Below are 18,693 nucleotides of genomic sequence, written 5' to 3'. Positions count from 1 at the left end.
CCGCTGATGGATACGTGGATAAAAGGAATGTGGAATACATATACGATGGCTATTACTTGGCTTTAAAAAGGAAGGAAATTCCGATATACGCTGTACCGCGAATGAGCCCTGAAGACACATACCAAGCGAAGGGAGCCGATCACAAAAGGACAAATACGGTAGGATCCCATTTATATGAGGTCCTTGCAGGAACAGTCACATTCAGAGACGGAAAGGAGAACGGGGGTTGCCAGGGGCCAGGGTGGGGAGTGGGGGGACGGGGAGTTCGCGTGTAATGGGTATATAGTTTCAGTGGGGGAAGACGAAAAGAGTCTTGAGATGGATGGTGGTCACGACCCCGCAACGCGAGTGAAATTGATGCCGCTGAATTGCATACTTCAAAAAATGGTTACAATGGTAAATTTTATGGCATGTGCATTCTGTCGCAATTTTTGAAAAACTTTAAAAAGGACCATAAGATGCAGACCGAGTAGACGACTCGGCATACCACCGCCCTGGCTGTAGCATCGTTTACAGTAACGCAAAAGCAGAAAACACCGAAACGTCCGATACCAGAGCAACAGCTTAGCGAACCGCGGCATATTCGTACGATGGAATCGCTCATCTATAGAAAAGCGTTTTCAAGGGATCTTTCATGACTCGGAAAAAAGGGCCCTGATAGGATGCAACGTGAGAACAGGAGGGCTGAAAGCTATCTATTCTATAGTTCCAACCACGCTCTAAACACAAGCCTTGGTAAACTACTTGAAGGAAATATACCAATGCTGTAACAGTGACTGGCCATTGCAGGTGGATCTACTTTGTAAGTTTCTCTGTAATTTCCAAGTTTTCCTTATTAAGCAATTATTACAGTTACCCCTCCCCCCCCAAGAAAAGACACACGAACTCCACTTTCAGTACTGGTGGCGGTCGCGGTGGCCGCCTGCATTGTGAGTCTATGTTCCTGGCCCCTCGGGCAGAGCACCCTGGAGCATATCGTGCCCGTTGTCACAGATAGTCCCCTGTAGCCTCCGTTCTTTCTACTCGCAAGGATAGTCCCCTGTAGCCTCCGTTCTACTCAGCCCTGGAGGAGGCCGTGACCTTATAAGGGGAACCACTAGAGTCCAGGGACCAATCCACCTGACAACAGGCGGCAGCACAGACCCCGGGGTTGCGGGGCTAAGGCCAAGGGAGGCAGCAGTGCAAACATGAGCGCCGGCTGCTTCACCCGCTCTGAGAGAAGCAGTCGTGAGCTCCACCCTGCCAGGGTCACACGGGCAGGATGCATGGCGCTTAGATCCCCAGAACCTGCTTGTGTCCAGAGACTAAATCAACGCATCTGTGTGCTTGTCGGCATCGGACACGAGCATCGGTCTCCCTGAGCCGTGAAGACAATACCGTGATATCCGCGACGCCCAGGCGTGCCACAAACCAAGAACTTGGGGGGAAGGAGAAGAGGACCCCTGGCCCAGGGCGGTCTTTCCACACGGACACTTCTGAGTTGCAGCTCTCCAGCTGCAGGGGTCTGCTCTTCTCTGGATCTGATATTCCTTCTGAATGTGCAAAATATTTTCCAGTCCCCAGTTTAGTGAGAGCCTGGGGTTCGACATCCAAAATTAATCAGACTTGTGGCTAGCATCGAACAGAACTGGGGTAGACCCAAACTTTCCTACTCCTGGATTCAGAAGGCAAACTGCTCATTCACCTGTCTCCTCACAAGAATCACCTGAATCACAGAGCACAAGGAAAGACACGCTCTTCTCTGGTTTGGCTGTGCAAACAATCATCAAGCTCTAAAAGCTAGAATTACTTTCTCTGGCATCAATCACAGTCTCCCAAAACAGATCAAAATTTGTTCAGCACCTGGTTGTATTTGGTCGTTTTGAGATATAATATCTATGGCACCTCTCAGCGAATGGTAACAACCCACTCCCCCGAGGTGTTCAATGGAGGCAGCTAAGTCTCAACACCAATTACCTGGAATTCACTCTCCCTCTTTTAAGTATTTTGCAGTGACACCCAGGGGTTTAATCCACTCCCAGAATCCCGTTCCTGTACAACAATCCCTTCATGAAGAACCACGCCTGTCCCATCTCATGGCTGCAGACAAGCAAGAGCCCTCCCTGGAAGACAAAGCTTCTAGGGAGTGAAGGTCCCTGTATCTGTTGAGTCTCCAGGTCACTACCTTGTTGGAGAGAAGGCACAGAGTATGTCGGAAGGAGGGTGGAAAATGGCTAGCACAGGGCACTCTACGAACGCAAGAGCTCATCTGATAGCTTTTCAAATCAGCCCCACAGAGGTGACAACCTTTGAAGCAATCGAGGGGGTGGGTGGGAGCGGGAGCTGCTCTCTGGACTGAAGTTTTCATGATGATAATGGATTATTTTTATTCTGAGCTCCCTGCTGGCTTTGGGAATTGGATAGACAGGCACTAAGACACCACTTCTTAGACCTCACCCACTGTGCCTTATCAAATGCACCAGATTTTCTAGCTGGGACAGGAAATGACTATGGGTTTCAACGGAAGAGAGAAAATAACCCACGGGGCATCCATTTTGTTGGAGTGGGGGCAGACAAAGGCCAGGCTCAGACATTCCTGCTCAGGGGGTAGGTCTCTGACGGAGAGGAAGATGTGCCACTCACGGAGGCAGGAATGGGAAAGACTGACCGAGAAGAGGCAGGGCTCTGTTTTCTCCCGTGCATTTAGGTCTCTGAGCTGGGTGGGTCTTTGGGTCATGCACCCACCCACCAGATGGTCACCCAAACGCTGACAGAACGTCACGCAGCCAGCCTTGAGTGCGGCTGGAGGCCTCGGACTCTTAGGCGGGACTTCCCCATCTCAAGCTGAAATTGGCTGCCCATTGCCTTCCGTCCACTGGCCTCAGTTTCCCCTTCCTGTTTTGATGTGCTAGACCCACAGTCCCCCACTGAAGCCTAGAAAAAGACTCTAATGAAATTCCATCAGAAGTTCATAGGCTCTTCGTCTCTCTGTCCCCTTTGCTTCCAACTTGATCTCTTCCCTCCCCAGGACCAGAGGGAAAGGCCAGTCAGCACCTACACCTTGCTGGAGAAGATCCTGGGCCTGGTTTCACAGGATCTTTGCCTCTTGTGGAAATCGAGTAATTTTGATTTCCATGGTCATCCTTTTCGGCCAAGAGCAGAAGAGGAGGACCTGGATTCCAAGAGGTCAAAGGCAGGCTGGAACTTTCCAGAGAGGGGACAGATCCTTGGTCAGGACGTGGGGGTTTCCTGCTTGGGAGAAGCTCTCTGTGTGACTGGCAGTAAGCCAGGGCAACTCACAGGTTAGGAGGCCCTTGTCTTCTAAGGAGACTCCCAAAAGGACCCAGAGGAGCCACTCTGGTTACTTTGAAAGCCTCAGATCTCTGTGGGCAGGGTCTTGCCTGTGACAGACGGATACTAGGATCTGTGGGGAGGTGTCCAAAAAAAAAAAAAGGTCACGCCTCAGAGTGGTCCCTGAAGTACACTGGCGAATGGATAGCCCCTGACCATCTGGAGCCTCCTGCCGGAAATAGTGATTCCCCCCCCCCCCTCAGGACCCCTAACTTCTTCTAGGGAACAAAAGTAAAAATTCACTTAGCAACATCTCACTCTCACTGTGCAAAGACTTTAATAAAATACAGCTCAGTGGTTTCAGACGTGGCTGTTCATCTCGCTCAGCTCACGGGTTCCTTTCTTTTCCTTACAGGGCTAGCCTGGCACCGAGTACGGGGCATCTGAGTGCTTCCGGAATCCCGGAAATGGCAGGGGCACTCGAGCCCCTGTGGCCAGCATGCTTTCCCTCCATCATCTAACCCCTGCTCTGGGGGCCTTGAGGTTTTCACAGGAAGCGAAGAAAGAGAATATACACCAAAGAAAGATCCTGGAGACTGGGTGTGTTCCAAGTGTGAGATCAATTTCTTTTTATTGCCGTCTTAACAAAAATACTTGGGAAGGCAATCTTTGATTCCAGCATTGGGAGGGCAGGGGAATGCCAGGCAATAATCAAGCCACTGGGCTGTCGGATTGGGGACTGTTCAGTTTGGGGGTGGCAGGAACCCCCAGAGGACCACAGAGTGGGGCGATGGAGGCCGAGGACACGGGGACCTAGCGGTTTGCCCTCCGAGCTCTCTCCCTGGGACCAAGCTTGGTCTGGGTTCAGAAGCAGCACTCCAGGAACAGCCACAGCAGGCACTGGGTACGGCAGTCCTCCCAGCCCCCACTAGGGCTCTAGGGGGCAGGCGTGGGGGGGATAGATGGAGGGCCGGCCAGGGGAGGGGAGCTTCTGCTAGGGTCAGCCTCAGGCCAGGGAGCAAAGAGGACACAGAGCCGAGCTACAACCTGGGTCAGAGCTAAGCTTGTGACTGCCTCCCCCACCTCCCTCCGGGACTCGAGGAACCCGGCTCTCCCCCCACACTCCGAAATGAAACATGAAGCTAGAGATGTGTGTAGCTAATGCATTTGCAGCCCAAGCAAGCGGAGGCGAGGCATGCTGGAACTTGGGTGGCACGGGAGCCTTGCTGGGTTCTTATAGACGCCAGAAGAGGAGTCACCTTGTGGGTGCTGAGGCTTGGGCCCTGCCTCTCCCCAGGCACCCCCCCTCCCGGCTGTTAGCCTTAGTGCCAGAGCCGGGTGGGTGGATTCACCGCCCGGAGGCTGCCGTTGCCTCCCACTGGCACCCAGGAGAGCCGAGGCGTGGGCGGGCGAGGCGCAGTACCTCTCCCGACTCCCGATCTGGCCTCTGACAGGGGAGCTGGACAAATCCGCAGACCTGGCTTCCAGTCCTGGCGCCCCCCCCCACCCCGCCCCGCCAACTAACTGTCGTGTCACTGATCATCTAGGAAATGCAGGTGATGGCAGTAATAACGTGACAACGATACCCGGCTTGGCTGCCTCTCCGGCTGTCCTGAGAACCCACTGAGACCACACACCTGCAAATGCAGGGAAAGCATAAGGTGCTCTCTCTAAGAACTCCGGGGAGTCTTCGCCTTCCTCCGACGACATCCCCTTCCATAAAAGGCAAGCACAGCAGCTGAGCACACGCACCGCAAGGGCAAGCGGAAGGCCAAGGCAGGGGCACCACCCGCCGCACTCAGAGCCCTGGGGAAGGGGAGGACGCACCCCTCCCGGAAGGGCTGAGCTCCCCCTGCCCGTCCTCAAGCTTCGCCCCCTTCGGAAGCAGCGGAATCAGGGCGTGGGAGGCAGCCGTGGCAGCCCTGCGGTCGGCAAGCAGGAGTCCATTCAGGCGCTCCCCCCTCTTGCTCCCCTCTTCCCCGCAAGGCTCGCCGCCGTGGGTGCGGACCAAGAGGAGGCTGACGCCCCAGGGCAAGCAAGCATCGGGCAGGTCGCTTTCCCTGCATCTTCAGCATCTGCCGAAGACGAGGGAGCGGGGCTCAGTACACACTCTGTTGGAGCCCAGGGCAGCTGGCCTGCACTCGGGGAGGAGGTGGCCGCCTCCCCAGCATCCTACAAGGGTCATTGGTCCCGGACACGGGAGACTGGCTCCCGTCGCAAGGCCAGGCACCTGTCCCCCCACCCCCGTCTCTCTTCCTCCTACTGGAGACTGGCCGGGTCAGAAGGTGTGCTTTCTCTTCCGAGACCTGGTAGTCCGTGCGGGGGCTGGCGCCGGGGGAGCCTGCGGGGGCTCTGCCGGGGGGGCCTCGACCTGAGGGGTAGAGCCCGCGGGGGCTACCCCGTCTGGCCCCCGCTGAGATGCCTGGACCCCATCTCGGATCTCCGTCAGCGTCTGGCACACCTGACCGACGCGGCCGGTCAGCTCCGCCACGGTCTGGCCGATGGAACGCATGCTGTTCGCCATGTCCCGGTGCACGGTCACCAGCTCCTGGCAGAACTGCTGGAGGACCTCGGTCTGCCGGACGTAGGCATGGAGGAGCTGCCAGTCAAGGCCCGTGCCGGGCGGGCTGGGGTGCGGCCGAGGGGTCCTGCAGGCAGCCTGGGCCTGCGGTGAGGGCCGGGATAGGGCCTCTGGCTTGGGGCCCACCATCTCGGACTGGTCTGAGGAGGACGATGAGCGGAGCAGGGTAGGCCTGGCCAGGTGGGCCTCTTCCTCTGGTGACCGCTGCCGGGGCACCCGCAGAGGCTGCCTCGAGGGCCCCGGGGCCTCCTCATCTTCATCATCTTGCGGGATAGAAACAAAGAAGGGCAAATGATTACAACAGAGAGAAAGGGGGCGGCTCTGGGCTTTGGCCCACCGCCCCCCCCAAGTCGCTCTATACTCCCCCTGCCCGGCCGCCCCCGAGTCTAATTCAGCACCTGCCTGCTCCCCTGCACCGGCCCACAAACACCTGCTCCCCAAATCCCTGAAGGTGTGCGGGCCCGGCACCCCGGGGGACAAGGGTGAGCGCTGCCCGGGCCCCCTTCCTTTCACGGGAACAGCAACACGCTTGCGGGAGGGCCCAGGTCGGGGGACTTGGAGACACCAGTCCCAGTGACAGCAAGTCAACCGGCTCGCTCACTTCGTCCCTCTGTGACTCAGTTTCTGCAGAGCAAAGATCACAACCGCTCTGTCTTGATCTACCCAGCCGCTTGCCCGCCTAACAGGGTTGTCAAGAAAATGAAACAAGAGAACGGACACGAAGGAGCTTGGCAAAGCCGGAAGAGTGACACCCGCCAAAAGGCACTTGGAGTTCTGTCTGACTCGCTTGGGCCACCTCGTGGCCTTGCTAGAATCTGCAGTTTTAAGTCACGGGGGGGGGGGGTGGGGGGGGTGGGGGGACAGGCCCCGGGGCAGTCTGGAGTCTGGCAAGGGATAGGAAAGGAGTGACGCGGCTGGAGGGCACAGAGCAGGAGAGCCACCTCTGCAGCCGGTCCTGATGTTCCCCTGAGACCCCCAAGGCGGGCCGCCCAGGGAAGAAGCATCGCTCTCACCCAGGAGCGTCTGAAGGCTTGCAAGGCACCACCACACAGACGGCCAGTCACAGGGAGGGGCCGGGCCCCTGCAACACCCAGACCTTGGCTCTCTTGTGAGCAAGGTTATGAGCTGATTCCCACGGCAGGAATAAAAAGTATGCAGGTTCCCTGCCTGCACCAGAGGGGCTAAATTCAGAACCACCCCCCAGGGGAGGTGACCGAGAAGACTGACTCATCTTGTCCCCAGCCGCACACATGCATGCCTCCCCAGGGTCCCAGGGCCTCCCTTTGGGCTGGCACGAGAAGAGCCCAGTGATTCATAACCGCGCTTGGTGGGATAGCTGCCAGCCCCCCAGGGATCCCAGGACACCCGTTCTGGCGTGGCAGGGCTGGAAGGAGTGAGCGGGGCCGAGGCGATGGTGCTTCCCCCCCACCCCCCTTTCAGGGCCTCCTTCCACAGAGCCCCTGGCCTCGTGCTGTGACAGCTGGTCGACCGGCCGGGAAAGGGGGGCCTGGCCAAGTCTGCGGTGGAGGGGTCCCGGGCCCCCTGCCCAGCCCAGGTCACATTTGGCAACCTCATTACCTTCTTGGGGAGATGGAAGAGACAGCAGGGCAGGATTTAGGGAACGGACGGCCCCGGCTGCCAGGCGCCCGTCTTTTTCTCCTAACTGGGTGGAATCACCCTGAAGCTTAGCAAAATGCCAATTCGTAGGGAGCTGGCAGACCTGGGCCCGAGTCCTGGTTCTGAATCTAGCTGGGGGGCCACCTCTGTTTCTGGAACTTATCTGCCTCGTCTACATAGCAAGGGAGTCAGAGTAGACGGCCTCCGTTCCTTTCCCAGTCCTGAAGAACGGACTCTGAGGGGCCACCTGTCAGGAGCCCCAGCCAAACAGGAAATTAGTGCGATCCCCATCCCAACAGCAGAGGGCCGTGGGAGGGAAGACGGGGTCCTTGTGAACCACCTTCCCCGGGCTGGCCAGCCGCTGACTTGCAGTCCTCCTGCCCTGCTCCGTCTATCGTAGGCCAGACTCCCGTTGGGACCGTGGGCCGAAGGTGGGGGGATGTGTGGGGAGAAGGGGGTGCAGTCCCACCACAGAAGGGTCTCGACCGCTCCCCATTCAGGGGAGTCCTAGATGGAACCACAGCCCCAACTACAGCCTGCGGGGCCAGGAGATTCCACAGTCAGGCCCCTGCATCCAAGTCCATCCTGGGTCACGGGAAGCAGAGGCGAATAAAGCAGAAGAGGGGTGGAGAAGGGCACGGGGGCGGTAAGGACAGGGAGGGAACCTGGTGAGATGGAGAGATCTGAGAGAGAGCCTTAGAGGGGGGAGAAAGAGGCAGAGGGCAGAGAGGAGTGGGCGCAGAAGCACAGAAAAGAACACAGAAATGAAGAGGTTAGGAAGAGAGAGAGCAGGAACTCATCTTCCCCCCCACCCCCTCCGTGGCCTGGGCCCTGAAGACTTGGCTGGCTTCCTCCCGCACCCCCTCCCCCACGCCTGCTACACTGGGCTTCCCTGGTTCCTCTCTGTCCTGGAACGTGCCAAGCGCCTTCCTGATGCGGGGGCCTCGTACATGCAGTTCTCAGCCTGGAGGCTCCCTGCTCCCCTCCCGGCGCCCCATGCCGAGGCCTGGTTAACTCTTACTCACCCTTCGCAAGTCAGTGCAACTGTCACTCCTGGGAGGCCCTCCCCGGCCCCCGAGGACAGCCAGCTCCCCGGCCCCCTTGCTCTCAGGCAAGGCTGGTACGTAACTGGCACGGCCAAATGCAACACTTGAATACAGGGCACCTTGTTCAAAACCCAGTGTGAATTTCAGGAGGCCAACAGCAGAGCACGAACCCCCCGCACGGTGCCCTTGCACGTGCAGGGCCCCAGGGACACTGCGCAGGTGGCCCGGGTCGTCAGCCCCGCTCTCAGGACTTCCGGCGTTCGCCCTTCATCCCTTCATTACAACTGTCCTTGTACAATGACTTAAAGCTTGTTTATTCCCACGAGTCTAGGGACAACCCCAGAGCGGGGCCCGTGTAGGATTTATATACAACGCTGTCTTCCCAGCTCCTAGCACAGCTCCTGGCACAGAGTTCAGGAAATATTCTAGAATGAATGAACGGAAAGGGGTGGAGAAGACAGAGCGGGGGAAGGAGGGAAGGGTGCATGGGGAGACTGGACGAGACGGAGAGGGACAGAGACAGGAGAAGGCCAGGGAAGGGGGGGACGGCAGGGGAGGAGGAGGCTGGGCAGCGGGAGCCCGGGGAGGGAGGCAGGTGGTACTCACAGCTGGTCGAGGGGCTGTCGGTGCCGTCCAGTTCCGCCCTGGGGAAGCTGTGCCCAGAACGGGCCGTGAGCAGCGCTGACTCGATGGCCCTCTCGTGGGCAGTGAGCACGATGGCGGGGGCCCGGCCCCCGGCCCCGGGGCCCGACAGAGACTGCTGCATGAAGGCCAGCTTGTCCTTGGTCCTCCGTTTCATGTCATCCCATCTGTGCTTAATGTCCTTGACGGAGCGGGGCACCTGGCTGACGGAGGTGATTTTCCGAGCTATGCCTTCCCAAATCTTGTCCCTGTCGGCATGGGACAGCCGCATGGTCTCCCTCCCAAAGAGAACCGCTTCGTGGTGGGTCACCTCCGTGACCAGAATGTCCAGCTCCTCCTTGGAGAACTTGGGCTTCCTCTTGCGCTCAGCCAGGGGCGCCACATTCCTTGGGTTGAATATCCCACAAAGCACAATTGGGTAAATGACCGTCAGCGCGGGCGGTCCTCCTCCTTCCTAATTGCCGGCCCCCAGCTGGGGAGCCAGGAGGCACCCGGGCACCCTGGCCTGCTCACCACCACCACACCCTCCTCCTAGCGAGAGGCCCCTTCCACTACTCCTCAGAGGGCAGGCGGGCAGCAGAGGTGCGGCGGAGTGGGTGGAAACGCGGCCCGCGCGTTTCCGGTGTCAGGCCCTGCCGTGGCCCTGGGTGGCCCTGGCTGGCCCCGGCAGCCGGGGCGCTTGGCTCAGCCCCTCCCGGCCTCTCTCCCCAGCCGGGTCAGGAGGGACAACCACCCCACCTTCGGGGCTGTCACCAGAGAGGGGAAAGCAGAGTGACGAAGAGCGTTAAAGCCCCGAAGAGGGAGAAAGGGTCCTTACTGGGGTTCGGACCGGGCCACGGTCGCTACAGATGGCTCACAGGAAGACTACTGAAACAGGGGGTGTTTCAATCTCCTCACCAGCGATGCCAGCGATTAGGGTGTGGTCACAGAAAGCGTTTTCTGCCCTGCGGCTCTCTTTGTCTCCTTCCCCGGCCTCCAAGTCCTCCCCAGGCCCCGTCCCCGCCTTCCGCCGGATGTGGGTGTAGGCTCCCCTCCAGCTGGGGTCAGCTCGTTTCAGGGTGAGCTGCGGTGACCTTTGGGCAGCTCGTGGGTAGGACGCGAGCGGTCCGTGAGCAGCCACCGGGAGACAAGTTCCCCTTTGATGGAGACTAGGAGTGACCTTGGCTTCCACGTGCACAGAGGAGCCAGGGGCTGCTTGAGCAAGAGCAACCCAAGAGAGGAACCCAACACATGGAGGGGAACCTGGAGCCCCGTTCACTCCTCCAGCTGCCCCCAAAACCACAGCAGGAGGCTAGGGGCACAGAGATCCCTCAGCCTTTACCTCTCCGCGTCACCTACCCAGAACGCCACAGCTCAGGCGAAAGGAAGGTCGGGGCTTTGTGTCCTGGCCAAGACAGGGACTGTGGTCCGCGCCTTGCACTCAGACAGACCTGGAACTAGGGGCTGAGCCTCTGGTGCCCACCCCCTTCCCCGTCTAGACAATGAGGCTCGTGATTCTAGCGCCACCTCCCAGGGCAGCCAGGAGGAAGTCACGGGGGTTTTTCAGTCTCACCACTATTGGCAGTTGGGGCTAGAAAATTCTTTGTGGGTGGGTGGGACGACATCCTGGGTAATTAGGATGTTTATCAGCCTCCCTGGCTTGATGTGACAACCGCCAAAGTGCCCCCAAGCAAAACAGCCCCCGGTTTCAGACCACCGATGACACGGATGTAGAGCACCTGGGGTAGGGAGGCCACCAAGTCAACCCTCATTACGTTGACGCCCGTTCCCTTCCCGGCCCACCACTTAAGTGTTTCAAAACACTAACCAACTCCATTCAATCATCCACGAGCCCCCAGGTTGTAACAGTACAAGTGAAGGCGTCTGCAAAGCGGAATGAGCTATACAGAAGGAAGCTATACCCTAAGGGGGAAGGCACGTTCCCAGGATGAACCGGCTTTCCCCTCCAACCACCACCAGAGGGACATCTCCACGGCAACAAACCACGTACCCAACGTCAACCTACACCTTGAGTCTTAGATGAGATGGGCGGCGGGGGGGTACCACCTGTGGCTACCCTGGCACCATCTTGCATTGGAACAGGGCCGGCAGCTGGGACAGAATGGGAATCGGACAGACCCCAGGCCGGCAAGGGAGCAGTAGCTGAACCCACCCCACACGGAGTCCAGGAGGCCATGCTTTGGCTGGGCCCTGTGCGCGAGCAGAAAGAACACCGGCCCAGAAGTCCAGGGGCGGATTCAAGTCCTGGTTCTGCCAGCGTCCTCGTGATCTTGAGTAAGATCTCGCCCTGCCCCGGGCCTCAGTTTACCACTGTAGCATGAAGATCAGTACAGGGTAGCGGTTCTCCACCCTAGCGGCACATCAGAATCCCCATGGAGAGCTTTAAAAAAGACCGATAACTGTGGGCTCCTCCCCAGCCCAATTAAGTCAGAATCTCAGGGGCATCAGATGATCGCTCAGTTAGTTCAGATGGTGTCTTTCTTTGGGGCTTGTGGGAAAGCCTTGGCCCCAGGCTGAAAGATCAGAGATGGGGGTGGGGGGGGCGTGGAACAGAACCAGCTCGTCGGCAAAGCTTCTAGAGTCTCGAAAGCAGCGGTGCAGAAAGGCCTGACACTAGACTGCGCCCAGACACCCTCTCCTTTGCTTGTCTAGAGCCAGATGCAGCAATAGGGAATAGGAGCCCAGGCCAGGGGTCTGGTCCCCACTTCCGTGTCTCTGGTCACAGTGCCCTCAAGTGAAAACGTGGCCCCTTTGAAGGCCCATCTCCAAGGCCCCCTCCTCTTTGATCTGGGCCCTCGCACCATATTGTCTGTGCCTTCTTCATTCAACAACTTTATTAGGAAAAACCAATCTCCACGGTGGAAGGTGTGAGTCCTGGGAGGACTGGGAGGGCAAATCCATCGAGGGCGCCCAGTTACGGGGTCTGCTATGCAAGTGCCGAGCTGACCGGTGCCCAGTGGTCGGGGAGAAGGAGTTAGGAGGGTGTCCAGGGCCTTCTTGGAGCCACTTTCAGGGCAGTGGCTGACCCGATTACGTGAAAGGGGGCTGGAGGGAGGGAGCGTGCATCCCTATACTGTGACTCAGGGGTCACCTGTCCCCGGGGCACCTCTGCTTCTGCACCTGTTAAGTGGCAATGAGAACAGCTCCTCTGACAATAAGAGAATAAATCCTACTGTGCTCCGAAGAGGGTAAACCGCAGCCCCTCTCGCCATCCTCCCTGCATCTGCCATCGATGGCTCCTGGGTGGGGAGCACAGGTGGGCGGGGCGGTAGGCTCCAGGGAAGGGGACAGCAGACCTCACCATAGACTCCCCATTGCAAACCACCTTCTCTCCCTGTTTGCTTCGAAGGTGTCAGAGTTTAAATATGGCAAACTCCCTCTCAGGAGGTCTCTGACTGCCCTCCCTCCAAACACCACCTCTCCTGCACCCCCCAGCCGCCACGGGTCACACAACTGCGCAAACGCCGACAGAGGCCCGATCCACGGTGTCCCCACGTGTGGCCATCCGAGACCTCCCTTCCCTCCCAACCCAGATCCTGTCACCATTCCTGGGCAAGGCACCAACACCAGTCTGACCCCTCACACGGCCCGCAGACCCCTCTGGGCCGGGCCCCGGCACACCGCACAGGCCAACGGCACGGAACCAAAAGGAGAGCCGTGAGCTGGGTCCTCGGTTCCAGAGGCTCAGTGCAGCCACCCCTGGGTGACCCTGGGCCAGTCTCCTGCTCTCTCTGGCCATTAAGGATCCTTCTGGCACAAACTTCTGTCCCCAACACCAGACCGCTGTAAAACCACTCTTGAAAGTACTCACGCCTGGGCAGCAAGGGCCATCCAAAACTGAGCTAGAGACTGTGCTGGGAGCCTCCTTTTCCACGGAGGCCATTTAAACAACTGCTGGCAGCTGTAGTGGGATGAGCCCTGCACCCCTACATCAGGAGTCTGCCCTCTGAGAGGGATCCTGGGTGGAGGGGGGCCCCTCCTTGGTGGGAATGCTGCCCGGAGCTGGGGGCCCTGGGTACTCCAGACACAGGGACAAATCTGAAGCCTCTAGGGGTCCTTATAACCCACCGGCCTCTTCCAGAGCCCCCTGATGGAAGGCTGGGGGAAGCAAGAGGGTCCCCCAGAACTAGACACATCCCAAACCCTGCAAACGGCAGTCCCAGGGCCTTCGGGGGCCTCCACCGCTGGGGACCGCAGAGGCCCAGCACACTCCTTTGGCTTCCTCTCCAAAGTTTGGGCAAGGCTCCCGGGAAATCAGCAGCAGAGAGCAGGACTCACCTCATCCAGTTGGCTTTAGTCTCGTCTGACCCATCTATGGACTTGTAGTGGTTATTCTTGTCCACAATCTGGAAGACAGAGAGAGAGTCTAGAAGGGGCCACCCTGCAGAGGCTCTCGTGTCCCTGGGCTCCTCCCCACGCCAGGGTCAGGGGCCTGGCCCGTCTGCTACCTCCCCTCCCCTCCTCTTGCCCTCCTGCTACAATGCCCCCACTGCTGTAGGATGAAACCCTAGGTAGGGCCAGGAATCCCATCTTCCTCTCCTGTGCTGATAACAGACCCGGCAACAGGGCCAATGAGCAGCAATTCCAGTAGCCACGCACGGCCACCATGAAAGTTGCATCCAGCCCCCCTTCTCTCTTCTAGCTTCTGTGAGGCACAGAGGCCAGCACCGGATGACTGAGCACCTGTGATGTGAGAGGGCTCCTCCTCTGGCCAGCCTCTAAATCCTCAACAGCCTCAGGGTTGGGCCGGGCTCTTTTCTCCTGGAAAATGTCCTATTTCCTCATCACGTTTGAATCAGAGTTCAGCTGGGTATGGAATTCTAAGCAGGTTGTTTTATTTTCTTTCAGCACCTGGAAGATCGCCCAAAAGGCTGCCCCTAGGCTGTTCAGCAACGTATTGTTGTTCCCTTGTGGATAGGCCATCTCTGGTAAAATGTGAGACTTGCCCTTCACTTTTGATTTTCTGCAGTTTCCCTCTGTGGTTTTGAAGTGGAGATTTATTTTCCTAGAATTCTCATTACTTGAGGAGCTAATTCCTTGATGAAAACCTACTTCTTCAATTCTCGAAAATTTTGAAAAACTCTTACGTTCACGAAGACAGCTTCTGAGTCACTGTCTCCGGTTTCTTCGTGTAGGATTTCTAGGAAACATATTTAGGAGTATCGCTCATGTCTTTTAACTACCTTTCTCCGTTTTTCTCTCTCTCTCTTTTTGGCAGTGCTCTGGGACTATTCCTCAGAACTCTCTTCCAATTCACTAATTCTCTCTTTGACTGTGTCTAGTTGAGAATTTATCCACCTATTAAGCTTCTTCCTTTCTTTTTTGTCTTCCTTTCTAAATGAGAACTTTTAATGCAATGAGTATTTTTCATTCCCAGCATCTTCATAGCCACCTTTTGTTCATTCCACCTCTGTTTCATAATGTCACATTCCTTTTCTCCTTTCCTAACAGTTTTATTGAAGTATAATTGACATATAATGTACCCATTTGATACATTTTGACAAATGTATACACCCACTGCCACAATCAAGAAAACAAACATATCCATCACCCCTAAGTGTCTCTGTGATCCAGAACCTCCCCTCCTGCCCCCTTCCATACCTCCCATCCCCAGTCCACTGGCAACCAGCAAGCTCCTTCTTGTCGCTAAAAATTACTCTGTGTTCTCTAGGATTTTACACAAATGAAATCAAATAGAAGCCATGTCTAGCTTCTTTCGCTCAGCACAATTCTGAGATTTGTCCATATTGATGCGTGCATCCGAGTTCATGCCTTTGTACTGGTAAGTAGTATTTCATTGTTTGGATGTGCCACAATTTGCCTTTGTATCTACTTACTGATGGACATTTGGGTTGTGTCTAGTTTTCAGCTATTACAAATAAGTCTGCTATGGGAATCCAGTTACAAATCTCTCTGTAGACACGCACATTTCTTGTGGGCAAATACCTAGCAGTGGAATGGCTGGGTCACGTGGAAAGTATACGTTTAACTTTTAAGAAACTGCTGACCTGTTTTCCAAAGTGGCTGCAACATTTTATATTTCCATACACCAGCCTATGGACCCACCAGCTGGTCCAATGCTTGCCAATACTTGGCATGAACAGTCTTTTTTATCTCAGCCATTCTAATAGGTATGAAGCAGTATCTCCTTGTGGTTTTAATTTTATTTCTCTGATGACTAATGATGTTGAACATCTTTTGTGCACTTACTTGTCAGCTGCATATCTTCTCCGGTGAAGGGTCTATTTGAATCTTTGCCCATTTTTGAAATTGGTTGTTTTTTCCTTATTATTGAGTTTTGAGGGTTTTTTGAAAATATACTTTGGATCAAGTCCATCATCAGACATACGACCTACAAATGTTTTCTCCTAATCGAAGGCTTGTTTATTCATCCTCTTAATGATATCTTTCGAAGAGCAGAGGTTTGAAATTCAAACACACAAACAAAAATCCACTGTTTTGTTCTTTTTAGTGGGTGTTATCCTTCATTTCCTCAAGGATCCGAAGGCTGAGACTGCTCGTTATCCCTCAATATCTGTTGCCTCCTTCGTCCGCAGTAACAGAACCCCTGGATTCTAACTGGGCACTTGGCTACGTGTAATGACAGAATACGTTTCTTGGCTTCTCCATTAATTAAGTTCTGGCCAATAGGATGTAGTTGGAAGTGTCATGTGTCAGCTTCTTGAAAACTTCTTCAAAAAACAGCTGATACGTGCCTTTCCACCATCCTACTGCCTGGAATGCAGACGTAATGGCTGGAGTTCTAGCTACCAACTCACCAGACTATGAGGATAATCCAAACACTGAGATAGTGGTGAGCTGGGATCAAGCTTGGTTCCCTGGGGACTTACTGAGGCAGAGCCACCGCATCGGCCCTAAAATGTATTCAATGTATTCAGAGTAGAAAAATGTAACTCCTATTTTGCTTGAGCTGCTGTTATTTTGAATCTCAGTTACTCAGAGTCAAGCCTATTCCTGATACAAATCCTAAATGGTTATTTTATTTTTTCTTTCTTTCTTTTTGAATCTTTTTTAATGTTTATTTATTTTTGAGAGATTGAGAGAGAGAGAGCGTGAGTGGGAGAGGGGGCAGAGAGCGAGGGAGACACAGAATCTGACGCTGGATCCGGGCTCTGAGCTGTCAGTACAGAGCCCGATGTGGGGTTCAAACTCACGAACCGTGAGATCATGACCTGAGCTGAAGTTGGACGCTCCACCGACTGAGCCACCCAGGCGTCCCTGAACGGTTATTTTAAATTCATTTTCAGAATACTCCATAATTTTTATTTTAGTGTGAATTCATTTGTTATTCAGAGGCGGTCTTTTTAACATTGCTTCATTCGTTTTGGAGCTTTAGTCTTGGGGAGGGGTTCATCTTTTTTTTTTGTTTTTCTTAGACTCTCATTGTAGCGTTTGGGGAAAAAAGGGTCGGGCTGGTCAAAGTGTGAATTCTCGGCGCATCTGACTAGAAGTCCCCCGGCCCCTTCCGCACACACCTTCTTCACCTACACTCTCACTCTGGATACTCACATCTATCTCTAGACTCTCATTTGATCACTACACACAATTTTTATCTCAAGACCCAGGTGTGAATACCTGACTTCCCATGTGACTTCCCTTCCTTGGATGTCTCCTATCTCCTAGGCACCTCAAATTTACCTCCCCCAAGGTACCCTCCCCCCAGGCCCCACCCCCAAACCCGTTCCTCCCCTATTTTCCTCATCTACAGCAACTAAATCCTGGTTCACAAGCATAATTCGTTCCAGCAACATGCTCGTAAGCCAAAGCACTCGTACATCAAAGCGAATTTCAGGAACACCGGCTCAGTTGTGATCATGGGACGTTCCGTGTCACATAGGACTCGTATCGCCAGACATCATCTGTTTATCAAGTTAAAACGAAATTAGGAACATCTGCCGATCTTGAGGAACACTCGCAGAACAAGTTACTTGCCATCCGAGGTTTTGCTGTGTTTGAAACCACCATCCACGCGGGTTTCAAAAAGAAAGCGATACCCACCAAAAAGCAGTGAATGGTACCCTGTATGGTGTGTGAATTAGACCTTGAAAAGGGTGTTTAAAAAAATAAAAAAAGGACAAAGAAAGTCACCTTTCACCTCTTGCTCTCTCAATGCCCCCCCATCCAGTCCCTTAGCAAATCCTGGCAGCAGATGTCAAGACCGCCCCTCCGACTCCATGGCGTCCCATGGCCGTGCTGGTGGGAGACATAAGCTCTCTTCCAGACAGCTCCAGGAGATCCTAACTAACCTCCCCGAAGCCGTCCTTGACTCGACTCGCCACCACTTCTCCTCAGAGCAGCCACTGCGATCCCTGTGGATGTAAATCCCATCACGTCACTCAGCGGGTATCACACGTTAACCCTTACGTTAAGATGTGCACTCGTGGCCACGGTCTTCGAGACCTGTATAACCTGGTCCCCGCCTACCTCCCCAGCACGGGCCTCCCTCTTCCCTTCACGAGCTACGGCCACAGTGAGCCTTGACACTGGTAGGGTTCACCGCCTACTCTTAAAAAATTACTACCCATGAAATTGTTCAAGCATTCAGAAATTATAATGAGGAACGCAGCTGAAAACCGCGTGCCCGTCGGCTGGAGACAACATAACTGACCCCCCAGCCGCATCTGTCCCCACTTGGTTCACTTCAAGAAAACACCCGATGTAGCCGAAGACCGTCTCTGCCTCCAACTCATGCACCCTCCAAGGTTAACCGCTGTCCCGAAGCGCGTAGGGAGCCTTGCCATTTTCACTACACAAGGAGTTTTCTAGAAACAACGCACCGAGCCATTTTGCATGTTTGTGAAGTTTACAGATATGGCACCCAAGGAACATACTCTTTCGTACCTTTTTCCCACTGATTTTTGCACGACTGGCCCCTTCTTATCCTTTGGGTCTCAGTTTCTGTCACCTCCTCAGAAGAAGCTTTTCCTGACCTGAACCTAAAGTAGGTTCTCCCCTGCCACTTCCTGACCCTCCACAGGCCTGTCCCTCACAGCACTAATTCTATGACCTCACCTGTCACTTCCTTTTCAAGACCTGATTGCAGGGTGCGGTTTTGTTATCGACGGCGTTTATTTGTCAGCATGGCTATGAACTCTGTCTCTCGCTAGACCACAAGCTAATGAAGACAAAGCCCATGGCTATCTCGTTCCTAATGGTGGCCTGGCCCCACATGCTAACATAGCACATGACACGTAGCAGAATATTCGTTGAATGAATGAATGATTGGATGAAGAGCCTTTTTAAAAAAAAAAAAATTTATGTTTATTTATTTTTGAGAGAGAGAGAGAGATAGAGCACGAGCAGGGGCGGGGGCAGAGAGAGAGGGAGACACAGAATCCGAAGCAGGGTCCAGGCTCTGAGCTGTCAGCACAGAGTCCAGTGTGGGGCTTGAACCCATGAACTGTGAGATCATGACCTGGGCCGAAGTCAGACGCTTAACTGACTGAGCCACCCAGGTGCCCCTGGATGAAGGGCCTTTTAAGTAAAAAGTGAATTAAAGAAAAAAAAAGTATATAA

The 18,693-nt window shown here is 55.1% G+C and overlaps 1 protein-coding gene across 4 annotated transcripts in view; it reads right to left on the bottom strand.

The window, feature by feature from the left end:
• The window catches only part of PRDM11 (PR/SET domain 11), an 82,342-nt gene that overhangs the window by 9,677 nt on the left and 53,972 nt on the right, over window positions 1-18,693 (bottom strand). For 3 of the 4 annotated variants that reach the window (XM_042958072.1, XM_042958070.1, XM_042958071.1), the window contains exon 5: window positions 13,435-13,502. In XM_042958072.1, the coding sequence (XP_042814006.1) occupies window positions 13,435-13,502 (68 nt within the window). Of the gene's footprint in view, window positions 1-3,670; window positions 6,115-9,120; window positions 9,543-13,434; window positions 13,503-18,693 lie in introns of those variants that run through there. The other variant, XM_042958073.1, reaches the window with a different exon arrangement.

The sequence above is a fragment of the Panthera tigris genome, chromosome D1 (genome assembly GCF_018350195.1).
Source record: "Panthera tigris isolate Pti1 chromosome D1, P.tigris_Pti1_mat1.1, whole genome shotgun sequence".
Classification (NCBI taxonomy): Eukaryota; Metazoa; Chordata; class Mammalia; order Carnivora; family Felidae; genus Panthera; species Panthera tigris.
This window is presented reverse-complemented; position numbering and strand designations above follow the sequence as displayed.